This window comes from Tympanuchus pallidicinctus, unplaced genomic scaffold (assembly GCF_026119805.1).
Source record: "Tympanuchus pallidicinctus isolate F22 unplaced genomic scaffold, pur_lepc_1.0 scaffold23, whole genome shotgun sequence".
Classification (NCBI taxonomy): Eukaryota; Metazoa; Chordata; class Aves; order Galliformes; family Phasianidae; genus Tympanuchus; species Tympanuchus pallidicinctus.
The window spans coordinates 7,951,216-7,972,043 of record NW_026294740.1 but is presented as its reverse complement, the minus strand read 5'-3'; the positions used below and the strand labels follow the sequence as shown (position 1 = coordinate 7,972,043).

General features: G+C 41.4%; 1 protein-coding gene across 6 annotated transcripts in view; it reads right to left on the bottom strand.

Annotated features, from left to right (window-relative positions):
- Positions 1-16,668, bottom strand: part of SMURF2 (SMAD specific E3 ubiquitin protein ligase 2) — a 56,755-nt gene extending 40,087 nt beyond the window's left edge. For all 6 annotated transcript variants that reach the window (XR_008207922.1, XR_008207921.1, XR_008207924.1 and 3 more), the window contains exon 1: positions 16,131-16,668. Coding sequence is in view for 1 of the 6 variants with exons in the window: in XM_052687826.1 (XP_052543786.1) it covers positions 16,131-16,653 (523 nt within the window). In the remaining 5 variants the exon portion in view is untranslated. The remainder of the gene's footprint in view (positions 1-16,130) is intronic.
- Positions 16,669-20,828: the final 4,160 nt, after the last annotated feature.

Here is a 20,828-nt window from a genome sequence, read left to right as displayed (position 1 = left end):
TATTGTTTTACTGTAAACAAAAGGCTTCCTTTTCCACTTCTCCTCCCCTATTCCACTCTAAGCCAAAAGTAAAACAAAACACAAAAAACCCGACACCATCACATTCTTGGTTGGAGCAAGTAATGCATTCACATTTCCTAGCTTCATTCAGCGATGGGCCGGCTGCCACGCACGTCATTAAGCCTATTCATGTGTCCAGTTTATTTGATACGCCCGTCAGGAGGGAAGGAAAGAAATGATGCTGCCACTTTTGCTGTGAAGGTGGCAGTCCTCCCCCAGCACTGTCAGTGTCAGCAGAAGGCTTGCAAGTCTGACACAGAGGTTTAAGCCAGCAGAGCGGAATACGTAGAGGTGAAAGCTGAAGATATACAAATTTTTTTAAAGCTAAATACCAAATAGGCAAATTAATCTGCATGGAATAGTACTGCACCATCCCCACTGGGGGGATGTGGAAGATAGGGGTTCAGTCACAGCCCCAAGCAGAAGAAACACGTGGGAAACTTTAAGAAAACAAAGGCTATTGCGAATATTTGCATTTCCTGGTTTAGTGTGCATGGAGCCTCTCAGACCAGCCAGGATGTTTCTAACACATAACTTTCATACACTAGGAATTCCACTTAACTTCTCCACCCTACTACAAAAAATGACCTAATGCTCACATCTCGCCCATTTTACACAATCTGAAACAGCACTATTGTATCCTAAATAGACCACTTACAAGCACTAAATACCATGCTGGTTCATTATTGAGCACAAAAGTCTACATCTTGAAATCAGAAAGTGTTAAATATTTGGGGGGGGGAGGGGGGGGGAAAAAAGCTGTCAGTAGTCAATGATGTGTTTCAAAAGTCATCCCTTCTGTTTCTCACATTTGTAGACTGCATAAAATTGTCCACCGATAAACACAGGGTGGGAAACAAACTCCTTACAAACCAATGTGCCCGTCAGCTTTACTGCATGATCTTTTCAATTGCAATCAAATGCAATTCACCTTCCTGCAGTATAAAAAAAAAAATTCCTCAAAAAAAAAAAAACAACCAAAACACCACAACAAAGTCACCAAGATTAAGTAGTCTGAAACCTGCAGATGTGGTTATTATATTCAGATGTGAGAGAAGTACGAGCATTTTATGAGCATTAATTCTATTATCCTAGAAATCCAGAAATAAAACAGTATTTAAGATCTCAGAAAAAGGGGATATTTTACCTCAATCTGTTCAGAATCATTATGCTGAATTCTTACCTCAGTCCTTAAAAACTTGTTACAAATCCCAGCAGTTAGGTTTTAAGCAAGGCCCAGGGTAGACTGCAGTAATTAGTCCCAAATTATCAGGTCGCATGCCCCCAAATATTTAGCAAACATGGGATTCTTCCTCTGAGGATGACTAAATAAATTTAACATGGAAATTTAGCCACAGATTTCTCAGCCTCCTTTGATAAGAACAGGAGTGGGGAAGAAAGCTAATAGAGGTAACAAATCATAGCTCTGTTCTGATCTATTCCATGTACCTATGTTAATGTGCTGGGGGGAAAGAACCTCGCTAATAAGCAGCAGAGCGCTGGGATTTGTCTCACTGCAGTGAAACTCTCCACCCTCTGAACGAGCTATAATGGAGGCAACAACAAAAGAAATTCATGATCTAATTACAAACCAGACAAAAATGCCCTGAATTTTCAAAAGGCCTTCAGACAAGAGGCACCTGCAGCTACCCCCGGTCCTGGCTAGCAGGAGCTGCAGGCACCAGAAGCTTTTCAGACTTCAGGACCGCTCTGTCTGTCAGGACAGCCACACACTCGATTTAAACAGGAAGTCTCAACATTCTGCTGCTACAAACATGGTCCTGGTGGGACGCTGCTGCTGGGGCTTGTCTGGGAAGAGGCAGAAGAAAAAAACAAGAACAAAACCAGCCCCAAAACACGCACATTATTTGCCTTCATACTCACAGTAACTTCAGGCTGCTCTTCAGCAAAATGCTGTACTGACTGAGTCGGTACCAATAAAAGCATTGCCAGCTGCTTTGTAAGAAATAAGTCCTAAACATGACAGCAGCTAAGGCAACAACTTTCTTTAGGGGAAAAAAAAACGTCCTGGCATTTCAGAAACTTGAAATATTTGAAAGAATTTTTAAATGATTCCTTGAAAAATAAAACAACGTAGAAAGTTCATGAAGATCGTGATCTCAACACTATCACTGGTGAAAAAGAACACTAACGAAGGACAAACCTGGGTATTTCCCAAATTTCAAAGCATAATTTTGTTCTACTACAACCTGATGTACTGAAACCATATTATATTGGGGGAATGCTGATGACTGATGTACTCTTTACATACATCTTCCTTCAGTACCAGCAGCATCCACAACTTTAGACATGGATTGTGATCTGTCTCCCTGATAAAGTAGGAATCCTGCCTCCTCCTTTAATGTAGTTGAAACATTTATGTGCGAGTTCTCTATGTACTTCTCTAGGAAAGAAGTGTTTGCAGTGAAGTGCCTTCAGCTCTGGGAACTGCCTCTCTCTTCAGCTTGGCAGTTCAGCGAAGCCTAGTATTTATTAAGGGCCTACACAAAAGAATAGGGTCAGCAGAAAGATCTGTGGAATCTCCATAACTTTACCTGGTTGTCAAGCTTATGTCTCTGATTACTTGCATCTCTACCTACAGAAACCTAGTACTATAAACATCAACAGCTCATAGAAAGTACACGTGGAAAAGCAAGGTCACAATCACACACCTTGTTAAAGATCTCAGGTAACCCAGTCCAGCCCTATCCTGCCAAATATATATATTTAGTAAGGAGCATATGGCAGAAGATTTGTACCATTTCTTATAAGGGAGGAGCCAAGGCTGAGAAGGCCAGTTTTCCAGAGGAATTCTCACATTCGTTTCCTGGGCATGTTGCTCCTTGGATATCTCAAGAGCTAACAGAGTGCTGTCTCAGGCCTGAGAAATATATAAATATTTTCTAAACAATACAGTAACTTACCAAGCAAAACCGTTTTCCCTCTCACAACTGTCTTCTTACATCCCAGTTATTCAATAACGAACACCTTCAAATGATGCAATTCCTTTAGTTTCTCTGTCATCTACAGATCTTACAGATGATACAACCAAACACTATTTCCTGTTCTGAACATCTGACACACCTGGCTTATTCTTCACGTATTATACAATAGTAATGGCATTGTCAGTATTATGTAGATACAAGATTTTCAGCTATTAACAATTAAATTGCAATAGCTGCCCCGGAACTGGCACACTACGTTAAACTACATCTCCAGCTAATCATTTATTTTCACTGAACATTAAGAGCAAAAATCCACTACTCTGTTTTACCAAGCTCTGCCAGCATCCCTCACGTCATACTTGCATTCCAGATGTGTAACAGTCCTCGCTAGGAAGAAATATTGCTGAAGGGTCATAAGAATGGAGTACATCTAAAATGCATGAAAACAGCTCATGATTTTGTTAAAAATCCCATGTAAGCTGCAACTTGCAAAGCAGAAATTAGAACTAACAGTGAGCCTGGTGGTTTGATCCTAAATATAGATTGCTGCTCAGGAGACAATAAAAAACACAGGATTGGAGAAGATAAAGTGTTAATCACATATTTGGTGGTTTATGAGCCAAAGCAGTCTGAGGTTTAAACTGCTTCTGCTCAGTGCTCATCCCATTCAGAGACGATGAATCATTTCCCATTTGGCAACACTTCTGCCTACAAGGCTGTCTTCTGTGAGATTTCTCCTGTATCCTTGTAATAGATTTGCTAATTTAGTACACCTGACTTTGAGCAAAAACTATTGTTGCCAGCTGTCAGACTAGACCTCGTCCTGTTTATCAGACACATCTAAACCATCCTGTTCTGCCCCAATCACAGAAACAGAACTCTTTACTAATCCCACTGCAGTAAATTACTTTCTAATATCCTTGTTTTTCTTACTCTGCCAAAATACCAACACGTAGATTTAAAGCAACAGCAAAATCAATTTATCCACAGCAACTGAGCTCAAACCAGTTTACCCAGTAACCACTACTTTTTTTAAGTAGTATTTGCTGTTCTGGTCATTCTGGCTGTGAATTCGTGAGTCTCAGCAGTAGAAGTCTGACTAGTTTAAATGAAGGTAATATAAGCTCACGGGGAATGTATTCAAGTTTTAAGGCAGACTTCCACATCTCTTCGAAAGATAAATCTGAGCAGAACAAAGTATTAAATGCCTCACACACTAAAACATTTCATTTTCCCAAGGGCTTTGTGCATGCAGAAGAAAACTGCATTACTTTCTGTTTATAAATATTTGTCTGGACAGCAGCTTAAAAGGGCAGGGTAGGGGCTACAGAAAAATATGTTCTGTTTTCAAAGAAGAAAAGCTCAACAACCAAAACAACCTGCTCCATGGAGTGTGGGAAATAGATGGAAAAACAATTTGTGTGACCCTCCTAATCCTAAACAAAATCTACCAGAATTTGTCTTTATGTTCTGCATTACACACATCAGTTATGCAGATGCAACAAGTGGAGTCACTCCTTTCTAGGCGCTCAGAATTCCTACTGCACTTTAAAAAGCTCAAGAGTTCACCTAATGCCCATGCTGGATGCTATTTTGATACTTCTACCCTTCCAAATATTGTACAACTCAGTATAATCAACAAAAACACCAGAACACATCTACTCTCCCCCACCCAAGCGGAAAAAAAAAATAAAAAAAGTATTTACATTCCTCTTTTTTTTTTTTCTTCCCATTTTTAGAGGACCATGGAACTGCTTACTCATTTCCAGCATTCGGATCTGGCTCCATGAATTCCTGGTGATCTGAGGTGCTGGACCTGAGCTCTCCCTTGGGACTGGCTCTGAATGGCCGTGCTCTACCTGCAGCTTCCATACTGCCCTTCCAATGGCTTCTGCTCAGTTTGCCACCAGAACTAAACTAAACTATATCTGCTTATTTGTAGACCAGCTGAGGACATCCACTGATGTTTTTGTTCAAGAAAATATCCATATAACATGCAAACCAGAACCGACAGATTTCAGACATGAAAATTAAAATAGTAAAAAGAAATAAGAAAAATCAAGTGCACAAACTCCAGAACGGCTGCCCATACAGGTAGCATCGCTTTTGGAATATAGATACAGGGAGGAAGGCAAAAACATTACCAACAGGCAAAAACATTTTTATCACACGGTATCAATGAAAAGTTATAGGAAGTTCCTAAAATAAGAGGTGGTGGAGCACAAGGGATTTGTGGATGCAGGAAAAAGCCAATTCAGAGCAGTTGACAGTGATTTAGCAAACCTATAGGTGAAAAGTACACCTCTGTGGTTAGCTTGGGGCAAACAAAGGAGTTGCTGGTGATGGGCAGGACGTCCTGCTGCTCACCTGGCAAAACGTGTCCAGTTCCTTTAAGGTACTGTTCCTACAAGTAGAAGGAAAAAGTTCTGTATATATATATTTTTTACAACGTTCTTCATTGTAGCCTTTGCAATGATGAATCAGATACTGTATTTCAAGTATTATTCATCTGCACAGTTCAAGCTAGCCCTGAGTAATCATTAAAGAAAAATATCTGCCAGGAAAAAATAACCCAGAATACATGATTCATTCACTTCTGAAACAATAAATGGTTCACCATAACAAAAATAGCTATATTGTAAATATTTTAATTAAGAAGTTTAAAAAACAACTCCATACAATGAAGAAACAATGACCTTTAAGAAAAATAATAATATTTAGGTGTTCAAATAACAAAAAAATCCGATGAGAAAAAGGTAATTCCATGAAATATTGTTAACACTGTTCTAATAAAACTGTGCTGTATTCTGTAGCTATTTAAGTTCATGTCTGCAACAGACAGAGCTCACCTCTCACAGTCTCACTATGGAACCATGTTCATTTCAGCACAAACACGATGCACGCAGTGCATCTGAGAACGACCTCTAGCTCTGGAAAGTTCAAGCCAGCAACATCCCTGGGATTGCTAAACAACTCCCTAGGAAGGAGTCAGGGCTTCCACAGGGGAAAAGGGGATCAGCTGAAAAAATAAAGTGTTTAATAGCTTTATAATTGCCCAGAGCTCAAGGAGGTGTGGAAAGGAGCAGCTTTTGGGGAACAATGTCTTCATAGGAGCAGATTTTGTTTGGATTTTTATCAGTTACACTGGAAGAAAAAAGTAGCACTGTAATCATCAGCAAGTTACACTGCACAAATATAAACTTTTTTTTTTAATTGCTTTTCTTCATAATTAAGCGTGTGAAACCAAGCAGTCTCGCGTTCCATCAGTTCATTTACTCTTAGTTAACTAAAAAAACACATCTGACATCATTCTTTAAATTTTTCCTCACTTTGTCTATATATAGCCATTTTCTGAGGACACCTCCACAAGAATTAATAAAAGTCAGTGCCTCTCTCTTGTTGGAGATGCACCTGCCCTACATTTCATTTCTGATTTCTTTCTTCACAGTTTTAGTGCTTTTGCACATTTGTGCATGTATGTGTTTAGCAGACAGCAGGACAGCAACCATCAGCGCTCCTCACAGTGCAGTCTGCTGGGTACAAGCAAAGCACAGTGCATTTGTCAGCAATCAATTAATGCAATGAGCTGGTTCTGTACACATCTGGTGGTGACACCTCATGTAAATCTAGAGGCTCTCCTCTTCTATAAAGATATCTTCACAGAAAACGCAAAATCAGAAGACACTGATGATTACCACTGAAGTAGATACAAATATATTAATTATCAAATGAAGAAAAAGAACTAAAATAGGTCAAATCTTCCACACAACTAATTCAGTAAGAGCAGGTCACTCTTTACTGAAAAGAAGATCTCTCAGCTCCAAAACCTTTGCAAATACATGGCATGTAGATTACTCAAGGAAACATGAAAATCTACAGATTCCATTTGTTATCACCTATTAACTGAAAGAAGCGATCAAGGCATCATTTCTTGGAATCAAGTATTTTTATTAAAAACTGCTTCAGCTAAAAGCTCAAAACCTTGCTAAAAACCTTGGAAACGTGAGAATTAGTGCTGCCCCTGCAAGCCTGAGTCTTGTTCACTGCTGCAACCTTAAGAGTCCGGGCATCAAAATATTCCCAGCATCTCATCCTGCCAAAATCAGTCTCCACCTCCCGTCTGTTTGTCCCAGGCGTTCCTTGTTCCAGTTTACGCCCTTTTTCTCCACCCTCGTCCAACTTTTGAACCCTCAGTACTCCGGTTAATGCCCTTCTTCACGCCCCCAAGTTGAGCATTAACAGGACAAGCAGTCTGGGTGTGCTCAGCTCCTGTCCCCGCCGTCCCTGAATCTGGCAGCACTCCTCTGCTGACTCAGAGACATCTGCCTGGTGCGGGCCCCTGTCTGATAAGGTCCACCAATTCAAGATGTGTGACATAAAACGTTAATCTCCCTGAAATCACTTTAACAGACTCTTCTCCAAATAAATTCTGCCCAAATTAGGCACTGAGCATGAAAAGTATCTGTTAAGAGGCAGCGTAACTTAGCCAGCGCTTCCATTTGTTTTCATTGGCTGTTATAGCCAGTGTAAAAGCTTCAGCTTGGTACTACAGGCTCAAGCATAGCTCTAAATCCACTAACAGCAAAGAAAAATCTAAGATGCTCACACACAAACTGTATTCAAGCTACAAGGGAGCAGGCGCTCCTACTCACCACACTGCTGAACTGCAGAGGGAACAAATGCTCACAAGGTCCAACTGCCCAGGGCCAACTCTCCATTTACTGCTGCTCCGTCACAGTGATGCAGGTGCAGAGCAAGGAAACCTCCCGTCTTGGGCCACACAGTTAAAATCTGCTCAAATGCGTTTCCGAATTTCAACAAACCTACTTAAAATATAAGGCTTTTGAAGGGGTCCAAAGCACTGTCCTGCATAGATTAAGTTGCATTATGCGGATGCACAGGAAATAGCTGACTTATTCTACAGGATGGACAATACACCAGAGGAAAGAAACTTGCAGGAAAAATGATAAACATTGTAATGAGGAAATCTGAGGCACATATTCACAGTGCCACATTCAGATCTCACCAGTGAAATTTCTTCACTATCTCATGGCCACAGAAGCAAGACATGGATAAATGGAACATATAGCAGCTCCCCAGGCAGAATAACCACGTGCTGCAAGGAAGGGACACCAAAAACTTCCCTGTCTCTGACAGGACGATGGGAATGTTAAGCTCCCCTCAGCAGCTCCTTCCAAGGCAGGTAGTTATGAACTGAGGGAACAGACAGCAGAAGGAAGGAGGGGAAACTGCACAGCTACTTCATGGCAAGCCAGGAATGATGCTTATATGACTGAAAATGACAATAAGTCACTGTTTTCTAAAAGGCCCTCTCTAACCTTCCTGCAGAACAAAGCAGAAACCAACATCATTTAAAATCATCCTTTGACCCAGTTCTTAAGCAGAGATCTGGTATGTGAGAGATTCTCACAGAAGGGCTACAGTGGAACATGACATCATAACATAGCCACTCCTGCACTACTGCCATCACAAACAGTTAAAGCCTTTAACTTTTGGACAAATATCCAGCTCTTTAAGGCAAGCCCAAGTTACTGCACAGCATCTTGAATTTACAGATGCCCTTTGCTTCTTGAAGAACACGTGGGCACTTTGCATGTGCAGCAGCATTAATTAGCTTAAGTGGAGGTCAACAGCAATATTCCCCAATCTACACATATGCACCTGGCCAACATTACAAAGATGTGTGATATATACAGCCAAAGGTTCTGTTCACTAAGATTCCTGATTTTTTCTCTTCTGCCACCACAGTCGCTGCAGCTGAATTTTTACACCATTTCTTAGGCCACGTCTTATAAATTAAGACAGAAGTACTTATTTAGCCACTAAACAAAAAAAAGGGATACCTTCATATTACTACAGCTAGGCACAATGTTGCTAACCGTGTAGTCCTGCATACAGCATCCTATTCAGACCCATAAAATTTTGTTTTAATAAAACCATTGGGGGAAATTATGGGTAAAATCTGTTTTTCTGGAAAGCAAGATTTACACACAGTATAAAATTAATTGCTTCAGAACAATAAAAAAAAAGAAAATTTGTTGTTAAGAGTTGAATTGAAGAACTATTTGCCATAAGGACACCTAAATATTTGGCATAATTGACACAATAAATTTCTAATCCCAGGCAGTTATGCATGAATGTAATTCCACGCATTTTACCTGGACACATTTAGTTCTTTCAAACACACATTTTATGACATATTTATCTGTAAAACAAGCAGCTTTCATAGGTATTCTAACCCAGATTCAGCTTCCTTCCCCAGCAAGAAAAAAAGATGATTCATTTTAGTACGTTTACATGTTCCTGACAAAATCCTTGCGTGCAGCGCACTACCTGCTACTCAAAGGAATCAGCAAACTTAGTGAGTACACTGCACAGACACTCCTCCAGTCCTATGATTTGCACAGAGCAGCAGTTTCACCACACGCAGTGACAGAAGCACACAGTCTGATCTTTTCTCTTACTGAAGTCACCACATTGGCTCAAGTTTTCAGGAAATGTCTCTGTTACCAATGCAGATTCTCACCTCCACTTAAATATGAGCACAACTGCATCTATAATTGTATTCATTAACTTAGCTGTATGCCAAACTCCAAATCAAGTAGCTAGGTATGATTTAAAAAAAAAAGATACAATTAGGTATGACTACATTTAACTCCATTGCTAATAGTAAAATCTGGGCCAAGGCAGAACAAAAATGAGCGAATGTCACTGGTTTGAAAGCTTTTCCTGCCCTGGGCAGGGCAACCTGGTACTCTGTGAGCACCTGGCTGGTTGAAGTCACTGCTCACACACAGGCCTAGACACCTCCACCTCCACTTAAAAAGAACAGCAATAAGAGGAAGAGGTTGGGTTTAACTTGCATACGTTCTGCAGCCCACCACGGAGCAGAGGGATGCTTGTACCATGGCACTGTCACTTGCTGCTTGTGGCAGTATGGCACTGCACACGCTAATTTGAGCAGGGATGGCAGAATCTGGTAACGTATTTTTACTGTGACCTGTAAATTACAATCTGTACGTGCTCTGCATGAAACAACTTAAACAGATTCATTTTGGATAGCAGATACTGAACAGCAGCAAGTGACACCACCAAAGCCACGGCCAGAGCGACTCTCCCTTCTGCAAGGAAACAATCCTTCTCAGCCGTGTCAAATAAGTACCAGCCAAGAGTCTTTCCAGAAAATTAACAACAGGATACAGCCATTTAAACTCAAATACTGCTTTTTCTTTCACTTTCAGAACTTTGAATGAGCGAATAACTTCTCCACACTTTGGGGGATATCAGCCCTTTTAGTTTTATTTGCTTAAGCAACAACCAAAATAAATCTCTTAAGTAGTCTGAAGTAGAAAAAAGTAATTTCCAAGAACCTGCAGCATGCTGGAACAGAGCACAGCACAACATTTGGATAGAACTGACCCTGAATCGCCCCAAATGCGGGCTCAGAAGGCCCAAACAGAACCATTTTTTTCTGTGGATTTATATTCAAGAGAAACCAAGTTCACCGGCAGAAAGTCAATGGCTCTAAATCCCAGCTTTACCAAGTTTATCCTTTTTACGATCTTCACGTCTGTTCTCCATTCTGGGTCATTTTCCCCACTTAAGCTTACATGATAACGCTTAGGCTATTTGGTCCTGAGCTTTGTTATCTACAGAAGAAGACTCGTTTAAAGTTACAAGCATTCTTATCTTTGCTTTCATTGAGCACATTTAAAGTTTAAGTAGCCAGAAAAAGCCAACAGTTTGTTTTCTTGAGCATTCTATCATCAAATATCCCACAAGATTTTGATCCTCTTTCCCAAGGAGGAAACACACTCTGCTGATAGCAGAAACACACAGGAGCTACTTCTGCATGCACTACCTAATGTAACTGACATTACTCTTTACTTTCCTCTCAGAAGTGACCAAAATGATCTCAGGCACTGCACAGCATGGGCATTTACATTTGATGTAATAAATGATGCCGTACCAACACATTCATGCCATTAAGTCAAGTCAGAAGTCAGGTCATCCCATTATTGTGATGACAGGAGGGAAGACACCCACAGAAATCACCCACCTCTTCAAACACGTGCAAGAAAGATGCAGCCCAAAGATGAGACGTCATTTTAAGTAAGACAGCAAAGCAAGGAGACACTTCAAAGGCCATGAGATAAAACAGAACAAAACACTGAAGGCTGTCTGCTTTTAGGAATCAACCTATTCACCTTAAGGACACAAAGACACAACATCTTCATCCAGGCCTGGTCAGATTTCTAGTGATTAACAAAAAAGAAAATAGAGAAGAATCTGTCACTGCTAATCGAGTTACTCAGCTACGCAGACAGACATTATGTTATAGCTGAAACTCTTTAAATGCAACCAAAAAGTACAGTTCTAAAATTACTCACTGTTTCTCTACCCAAGGATTTCTATTTTATTTTCCAACCCTAACAGATTTATTTTTCTGGGACTGTCTGCAAGCTTCGTGTCTGTCCCCTACATATGTCCCATACATTACCTACAAGCACAAATTCTCTACATCTTTTACACAATGTTTTCCTAATTCTACAGTCAAATATTGAGTCTTTTTACTCCTTTGATAGGAAGCTTGTGTTGGGTGGTTTTCATACCCTGATTTCTTTCCCCAAAGCCATTTAGATCTCTGCTTTCCTTGCCACTTACACCACTGCATATCCATGAACACAAATTTTATATCCAGACGAATAAAACTTGGTCATATAAACGGACCCCATTAAAATAAGTTGATGAGACTGCTCTGTTGTTTATTACAATCCTATGTAGTCCGTGTGATCCACAACTGATTTATATGTATAGAAATATCCACAGATATATATATATATATACACACACACACACTTTAGAAATGTACAGCATTTATATCTCTCTATACAGAAAAAAACACACTCAACACTTATGAAAACACAGAGGGCCAAGAATCGGTCAGTCCCTATTCAATCTTACTACATACATGTCCATTGACTTTGTCATTACTGGAGCCATTTAATCACACTACCATGTAATTTATCAATTCCAATTTCTTAAGTACTAGTTTTCAGTAAGTCTTGTCATTAAGTCAAGTACACCTTTCTAGAAGGAACCCTATTGTTTTACTGTTGACTAAAGACCATTTAAATACAGGCTGCTGGTCAAGCAGTTCTGCCCTCTCTTCAGTTTCTCATGCTACAACCCTTCAACACAAGACAGCATTTTTTCTTGCTAAGATTAGCTTTGCACTCATCACAGAGCTAGCTACATAGCTGCTGGAGTCAACACCAGGTAGGGCCAAAAGAATCCAGCGACTACAAGGACAGAAGAAACAAGTCTGATTACCATTTCAGTCAACTACAAAACCACGGCCTTGATACTTCAGAATACAGTAGGTACTTTTATCCATCAAGATACAGTAAATTCAACAAAAAAGGCAGGAGATGATGCCCATTTTCTACAATACAAAGATCCAATGCTTTTACTTTTCTAATTAACTTAATTAACAAACTTCCAGGGAACCTGAAAGCCTTACAGTGAGAGGAAAAAGCCAGCCCTACCTCCAACTCCTTACCAACAAACACGGACCACCTCATTCCCATATTATCTGTGGGATATTTATTACCACCTTGTACAGTACAGTGCAACTGCGTTTTGTGACTATCAAAGCATCTTCACTTGTTAATTATTCTGACAACAAACACTAGTTACAAGACCAGAAAGAAATTAAACTACGCATCAACCTTTATTCAACTCCTATTTTAGCAGCCATGCACTTTTGAAGATTTCAAAATGACTTAAAAATATCTTTCTGTTTGATAAGGACAGCCTTACAGACTTCACTCAGACAACCATCGCTGTAAGTCAAAGCAGTCAGGTGTTGCTGCTCCAGGTAATTCACACGTTGAGACAAAATATTTACTGTGCAACTGAAAGCAAGGTTAATCCCTCAGTTTGAAGAATACAAGATCAATGTAGTCTTCAACACTCAGGGTAGGATTGGAAGGGAGAACAGCATATCTACAAATCCATAAATAAATCAAAACACAGAAAAAAACAGTAAGAATGGAAGAGGATGACTGGATGACCGCAGTTTTAAACAGAATTCAGGAACACTCAGAACTAATCTAGATAAGACAATGATAAGAATCCCAGAGTTGAAGGAAATTTCCTTTCATTACAGCTTCCTTGGATAATGTCACTACAAGCTGCTAACAAATTTTGGAGACCACTGCAATTCTAGACTCAAGCTAATTTAAATTACACGGCCTATATTTTAATCATAAGCAGTAACTTACACGTTGTTGTACACGTTTGATTGTAACCCACGCTACAATCAAAGAAGGCCTTTTATTTTATATTTTAACAATTAACTAGAAATTTTCTAGCTCAAGACTGCGCAAAATGCACTGACACACATCACTGGAGTGATATTTACAGCCAACAGCTACAACTACGAGCAGAAGAACCTCTGAAGAAACATTCAACGCAGATGCACTGCAAACTAAATAAAAACTTACTAGAAGTATGCCACTGCTGTGGTTTTTCTCTGTTATGGAACCCAGACCTAAATAAACTGTTAAACACTTAGTGTAAAGGTATGCCAAACATTTCTCAGAACTTTCTTAAGGTCCCAACAAAGAATCAAACTTTTTTTGCAAAATGAGGCCTAGGTTAAATATTTTATTTGGCTCCTCAGGATCGACTGAGAAGTTGGGCACCAGCTACAGATCAGCTTTTGGCCTCACATCAAACATTACCCTGTCATTTATCCAGTCAGTCAAAACAATGTTTTCCATCTAAACCTTTAATGTTTATGTCTTGAAAAACTGCTAATTGAATCCAGTTCTTGAATCCATTTTTTCAGTCTATAGTATCTAATTTAGAGATAACGAATAGAAAAGATAAGTATCACACAATGTTTACAGAATTAATCCTATAAATATTCAAGCCAGAACAGAAGACTGCTAGCATCATAAAGCCAAGGAAAATTAAGATTATATAGCATTTGCAAGTTTGAAAATAAACTTTTTAAAACATTGGAATATACAGATTCTTTTAATTCCAAACAGTTTTAGAATTCATGAGCTCTCAAACTGCTTTTCCAATCAAAAAGGGTAATCAAAACCACAAAGTACACTTAAAGCTATTCCTAGGCAAGAACTGACAACATGTCAGCTCAATTAATAAAACAAAACGTTTGCAACAGCTTTCCTTAAATATATAAAACTTCCCTACAAGAAATGACCTTATTAAAAACAACAGGCAGTTCGCTACAGCATGAAATACCTCAAGTCTTTCTAACTTGAGAAATAGGTCAATATTTCATGTAAGCTTCCAAATAACAGAACTGGTTCTCAGCAACTGCACAGAGATGCTAAATGTGGAAACGTCTCTCTAAAGGCAACTCTGCTCACATCCAGTGCTCAGCATTCACCCTTCCTAAAAAACAAGGTAATGAAGAACTCAGAAACATTCCTCAGGAACGTACCTGCTTCTTTTGGGAAACGATTGCACAACCACTCCGTCTCCTCAGCACGTAAAACCACTGCCTATTGCTCACAACTACACTCCCCATGACATATTTATGTTGTCAAAGACAGGATTAGAGGACACACTTAATCCTTAATCAAAATAAAACAAAACAGAATAAAAAATCCTAAAGGTGAAGCAGACAACTGCCTGAATTTGCCTGTTGGTATTTTCCATGCTTCTACAAAAGGCTCCAGACTATTCATAACGTTTCAAAGATAAGCAAGTCTGAGCACTCACAGCAGAGGGAAAAATGCATTAAAATACTGCATCAATAAAGCAATAACCTGATGAGAAAGCTTCAAAACGCTGTAAAGACATGGCAGCACTGATCCAGGCATTGGTCCCAGCCACTCCTAGTTTACAAATTTTATTTCTAAGTGTACTATGAAGGTACTCACATAACTCAATGAAAGCTAGATTATAAATTTAGTTTAAGGTATTTCCAAAGCAAAGCATACATTGTTTTTCTCTATAAAAATAGCATGCTTGCAAAAATAAGTATGAAAACACCTGTATTTATTAGACATCAAACTGGAAATATTTCAGATGTGCCTAAAGTAAATATTCCAATTCCTTCAGGTTTCTTTAAAACACATTTGTTTTGCAAGTTGGTTAAATCCGCTATCCTGCAAATAAGAGTATTTGAAGCAATACCTATTGCTTTCCAATGGCTTACCATCAGCACTCACACTTGGGAACACAAGGTATGATTTACCTGCCGGGGGAGGGCCTTACATCAGTTTTGAACAGCTCTGTCCCCTTAAGTTCTCTGTATTTTTTATTTATTTATTTTTTTAAAGAGAGCTCCAGTGTTTCTTCTCCAAATCAATTTACCTGGGTTCTTACATGTAAAAAGAGCACACTTCAAGTATTTGGTAATAGCTTATTTTCATCCCCTGCATGCAGGTGAGCCGTTTTTTATGCTATTTAACAACACTCGAGGTCAAGTGGTCCTCTGAAAGCAAGCTGGCCACGTAAGGCACTATGTCAAACCAACTGTATACAACCTTCACTAAGGAAGTTGGCTTGGAAAAAAAAAAATTGAAGAAACAAACAAAGAGATCAAAACAAAGCGTGTGTCACTTTCTTTCAAGTTCACGCTGAGAAGGCGAAGGAACAAAAAGAAAAAAAAGAAAAAAAAAGCAGCGTTGGGGGGCGGCGGGACGCGGGCTGAGGTGCCCGGTGCCGCAGCTCCTGCTGGCGTTTTGTTCCCCAGGCGAGCGGCCCGCGGGGAGAGGATGGGAGGAGAGGGAAGAGTTCACTTTTCCTATTTTCCCCCTTCTCCTCCTGAGGCCTGAGAGACGCCTCCAAGCCCAGGTTCAACCTCAAATACACATGGAGGAGCTCCCGCTCGCTCGCTCGCTCCCTCCTTCCAGCTGGGCTCTCCGGGGCTCCCCGCCGCCCCACGAACTCGCTCCCCCGGGGCCGCGGGCTTCCCCTCCCCGCCGCGCCCCGTCCCGCCGAGCCCCGCCGCTCCTGGCCGCTCCTCGCCCCTCCGCCCCGGCTCGCCCCGTGCCCGCCCGGCGGCGGGAGGCAGCGGCAGGCCCGGCCGGGGCTCCCCGCCGCCGCGCTCAGCCTCACCTGTCAGCCGCAGCTTGACGGGCCCGTTCCTCCGAGCCCCTTGGTTGGACATGTCCCCGGCCGCGGCTCGGGCCCGGCGCTGCCTTGCCCGGGGCTCCCCCTGCCTCTGGGTCCGGGAAGGGAGACGGGGGGAGACGGGGGGGGCGGGGGGAGGGGACGCGCTAATGGAGTCGGGCTGGGCGCTCAGGGCAGCGGCGGCCGCCGGAGGAGGAGGAGAAGCCCGGATGTGCCCAGCGTCGCCATGAGCGGGGCCGGGGAGGAGGCGGAGGAGGAGACGCGGCCGCCTTCCTTTCCTTTCCCTACCCTTCCCTTCGCTTCCCCGCCCCCTAGCCCGCAGCCCGGGCGACGAGCACAACAAAGCCGGGGACGGAGCGGCGCGGCAGCGGACGGCCGCCTCCCCTCCCCTGTGCAGCCCTGCTCTGCCCTCCGGAGGAGGAGGCCGCGGTGCCGAGCGCCCACCCCGAGTCCCGCTCCTTCCCAAGCTCGGGGCTGCTCTGAGCGGGATGCCGAACGGGGGCTGCATCAGGTGGCAGCGAGCCTGGGGAGATGGGGGTGGGTGGGAGGAATTACCGCGGAGTGGAAGGAGGGAAGCCAAAGAAATGGGGGGGGGGACAAAGGTACAAATGAGAAGAAATAGTGTAGGAATAAATCCAAAGCCTGAACTGGAACAGGTACGCCATGCAGGAGTGCTTGCAGTCTGTGGCAGTGTTTTGTGGGGCATGGCAGACCGGCTGTGGGAACAACGAACTGTGAACTGATGTGATGCTTATCTGTGCTTCTAAAAATTAGCAGCCGGGTTGTGTTAATGGATTGCCATGCTCAAAACTGAACAAAAAAAAAAAAAAAAAAAGCCTTGCATTCCCATTGTGAGGCCTAATTTAGCTCCATCCTGCAGGAAAGGAAAGGTGACTCCTTCCACAGTCTATCCAGCTCCTGCACATCTCCCGTGGGAGGAACACTGCACTGCAGCAGGAGCTGTGCAGGGCCCAGCACCAATGCCAGAGGGGGCACTGAAGGCCGGGGAAAGCTTCCAGAAAAGCTTTAAGGTTGCCACAGTAAAGTTTGCTTTAGAAGACTGAGCTAATAAACCACCTATTCTTATAACAACCTTACTAATACTCTGTATGTTACATGCAACTCAGTCATGTCGTTGCACTGGCTTCTTCCAGTTGAGCCAACCTGTTAACTAGTATTATAAGGGTAGTCACAGATTAGGATCCAGCCTGTGTACCAAGATCCAAAGTCAGGATGAAAAGCTGACCTGTGCTTCACAGAGTTTGTAATGTAGCTTCTGCATAGCCCAGCATTTAATTTCTGAAGCTGCATACAGCACAGAACTGAACTAGCATTTCCAGAGTTGTCTCATCTTGGCTGAGTTTGGGGCTTGGACCTCATCATATCAAATCTAGGAGCAGGAATTGATTTTGTCCTATTGAAGGCTTCACAAACAGGATATGATTCTCAAAGTTTTCCCCTTTAAAATGAGAAAAGGGTAGTCCCTGCAGGCATTCAAGACCAGGCTGGATGTAGGTCTGGGCAGCCTGGTCTGGTGATTTGGTGACCCTGCACACAGCAAAGGGGTTGAAACTAAATGATCATTGTCATCCTTTTCAACCCAGGCCATTCTTTGATTCTATGATTCTATGACAGGATCCCCTCCCGTACGCACAGACTCACATCTCCATTGCTCCAAAGCATGTCTCAAGCACCGGATCCAGGTGGAAATTTTCCGTACTTCCTGTTGCAGTGACACTGCTGTTCCAGTGTCACTTCACCTGGGAACGAAGGAGTCCTGGAATCGAGCCTCTTCCTCAGGCAGGGTTGTGTCTGTTTCCTACGAAGTTGCCTGTTAAATACAGAGATAGCAAATGTTGGTAAAGAACCTTCCTTTGAACAGACTGCTCAATTTCCAATGAAAATGCTGCAATACGTTGCAACTGTTGGAACATCAGTTGAGAGCTCACACATTTGTGTCGCTGTATAAAATGCACTGGCTGCAATATTTATTAGTGCCATGCACGCAGAAGATGTGTCTGTTTATGTTTAAAATGCAACTGCATTATTTTTGAGTTTTTACTGGTACATCCAAAATCTGTCTAGCAGAGACACATAAGATAGTTCTATTCAGTATGAATATATCTAATAGGGTAAGAGAAGAGGGGCTTTAGCTCTCATTAGCATCCTGCACGCATGATACTTGCCCCATTTAGGTCAGGACTACATCCTTGAGTAATGTGAGTACAAATGATCTCAATCAGGTTGTACTTGAATAGACAAATGCACCAGATGCAAAATAGTCTTTTCTTCCTTTCTGGCTTTGGGTAAGCATTTCAGTGTCTGTAGCCTGGATGTTCTACAGATGCTTCTGTCCCATGGTATCCCACAATTTTCTGTAGGGAAATTAGAGTTTTTATTCATTGCTCCCCTTTGCTGAGTAGAATTGCCAAGTGGAATTTAAGACAAGCAGCTCAGTGAAGGATCTGTGCAAGATCTGCAATGAGCAGAGGTCAGGAAGTCTCGTAAAGAGCCAAGAACTGCAGGGAATGCGGGATACCAAAAATACTGACAGCATCTGATGATTGAAAGTGCTACTTTTCCAACAAAAGGATTCCACATTACTGTTATGATCCAAAGAGTTTCTTGTGCCAGTGCTATCCCCCAAGTTCTGAAAATATTCTCACAATAATGGAACAGATACCTCACGGATCCTGCTTCAGGTTGTATAAGCCAACAGTTTACAGTAAATTTTGAGTTTCGTGTAGTTCATTTTCAAGGGTGAGCAGAGGTTTCACACTTTACAGTGTTGATCTTGTGAGGTAAGCAAGTAAATATTATCATTAACTGCTGACAAGTGATCTGTATTTCACTCTAAGCTGATATCATTGAGCCACAAATCCTTTCAAGATGAGGTAGCTAGCTCAGATCCGGAGGGAAGGGAGTGTCTTGCATCACCCCACAGCTCACTTTTTGGATGACAGCTTGCTGCTGGACTCAGAAGGGAGTCCCATCCAGTCTTCTTCAGCCAGAAGTTAGCAGCTGAGACACCGTCTCCAGGGTCATATAGAAAGGGAGTGAGCTCAGGCATCTGTAGAGGACTCTGGAAGGACAAAATAATTTAGCAGTTGATAATATATTAGTGAAACTTTTGAAGAAATATGTAGAAATACAAAAACTTCTTTTGTTCTATGGCTTCACAGAAAAGGGCTTTGACACTTGAATTTCCCAATAGGAAGGAAAAGAAGGCTTTGCATTCACAGATAGTTCTCAAAGGATTTGGTGGTTTTGGATACTGGAAAATAAGAACAAATGTCTTCAAGCAAATGCTCCTGATTTTCAGAAAAGGATAGTTAATTTTTTGGAGGTGAGGTCGTCTGCATCTTTAAAAATTGAAGAATACACTGGAAACTCATTCCTCAGCATGTGGCATGCATTCAAAGCAAATCAACATGTAAGAATTACATTCCATTTTTCTCCGTATAGAGGTTTAATCACACCACATTCCTTTAGCAGTAATGAGAGCTGGCTGGTGTTATACCACATTCTTCCCCAGCTTCTGTGATGATATCAAGAAAGCAAAACAGTTCTGCCACTATTGTCAAGCTTTTCTGAGTAAATTAAAAGGTCAGAACAGCGTTTTCCTGAGATAATTTTTAAAAATAAAGCTATTTAAAATTTAAATCTAGATTGTATTTCTTCCTACTAGTCTTCCCTTAGTCAATTTCCTAATCTTGTATTTGAATTAGAAATGACACTAGAGATCATCAAGTTAAAGACAGAGTTAATTAGAAGGGAATTTTACCCCCATTTCCTTTTTCTCTATGTTGTATTTGCATTGTAAGTGCTAATGCTGAATGCTAATGCATGCTTTTGCCACCTAACGGTGTAGTTCTAAGAAGAAAAGCGTTGCAGTAGTATACACCTTGGCAACCTTATTCAGATTCATCAGGTCCAATTTCATTTGAAAGTGAACAAATGAAGGAACCTTAGATTGTTAGCCTGACATACAGCAGATTTCCCTGGCAGCTTCGTTTGTCCCAAACCAATTTCCACAGTTAATAGCAAGCATCTTCAAAGATGCTTAACACATTTGCCTGCAACAGGTACCATTCTCCTAACCTGCCTCTTTGGCACAGGTTTTTCTTTCAATCATTCTCTAATGCATTCATTACTTCTTACTGTAGCAAAGGTGCTTCCCCACTTCATTGTGGACCAATCACAATTCCATTTCTGCAAGGAATTCCATCCTTTGTGTGGCTTTTTGTTAATTTCCCTACTGCTGTTCCTGAATGAAAGGACCCAAATCTACTGAAGTCACAGATGAAGCACTTCTGCATTTCAGGAAAATTAGTAATCGATAGTTTATTTTTGTACAGAAGTACTTATTAACCCACACAGCTTATAGGAATTATCAGACTGTTGTTTTGCTTGCTGATGAGCTGAATACACTACATAAAATTATATAAGTGTAATTGAATACCTGGCTCAACTCTGATATCGCTAAGTAAGAGATAACGATAGTTAACACAGCAATGGAAGGCATACCTATCACAGTTATATGATGAAGAAACATGTCTAGACAGAGGCTCTGCTTCTCACTAAGACTCCTTTTGGCATGCAGAGACACTGTTTATGCAAGAGGTCAAGATTCAGTCCATTTCTCAAGCTGGAGCTTGAGATGAAGCTTTTCAGGAGAAGAAA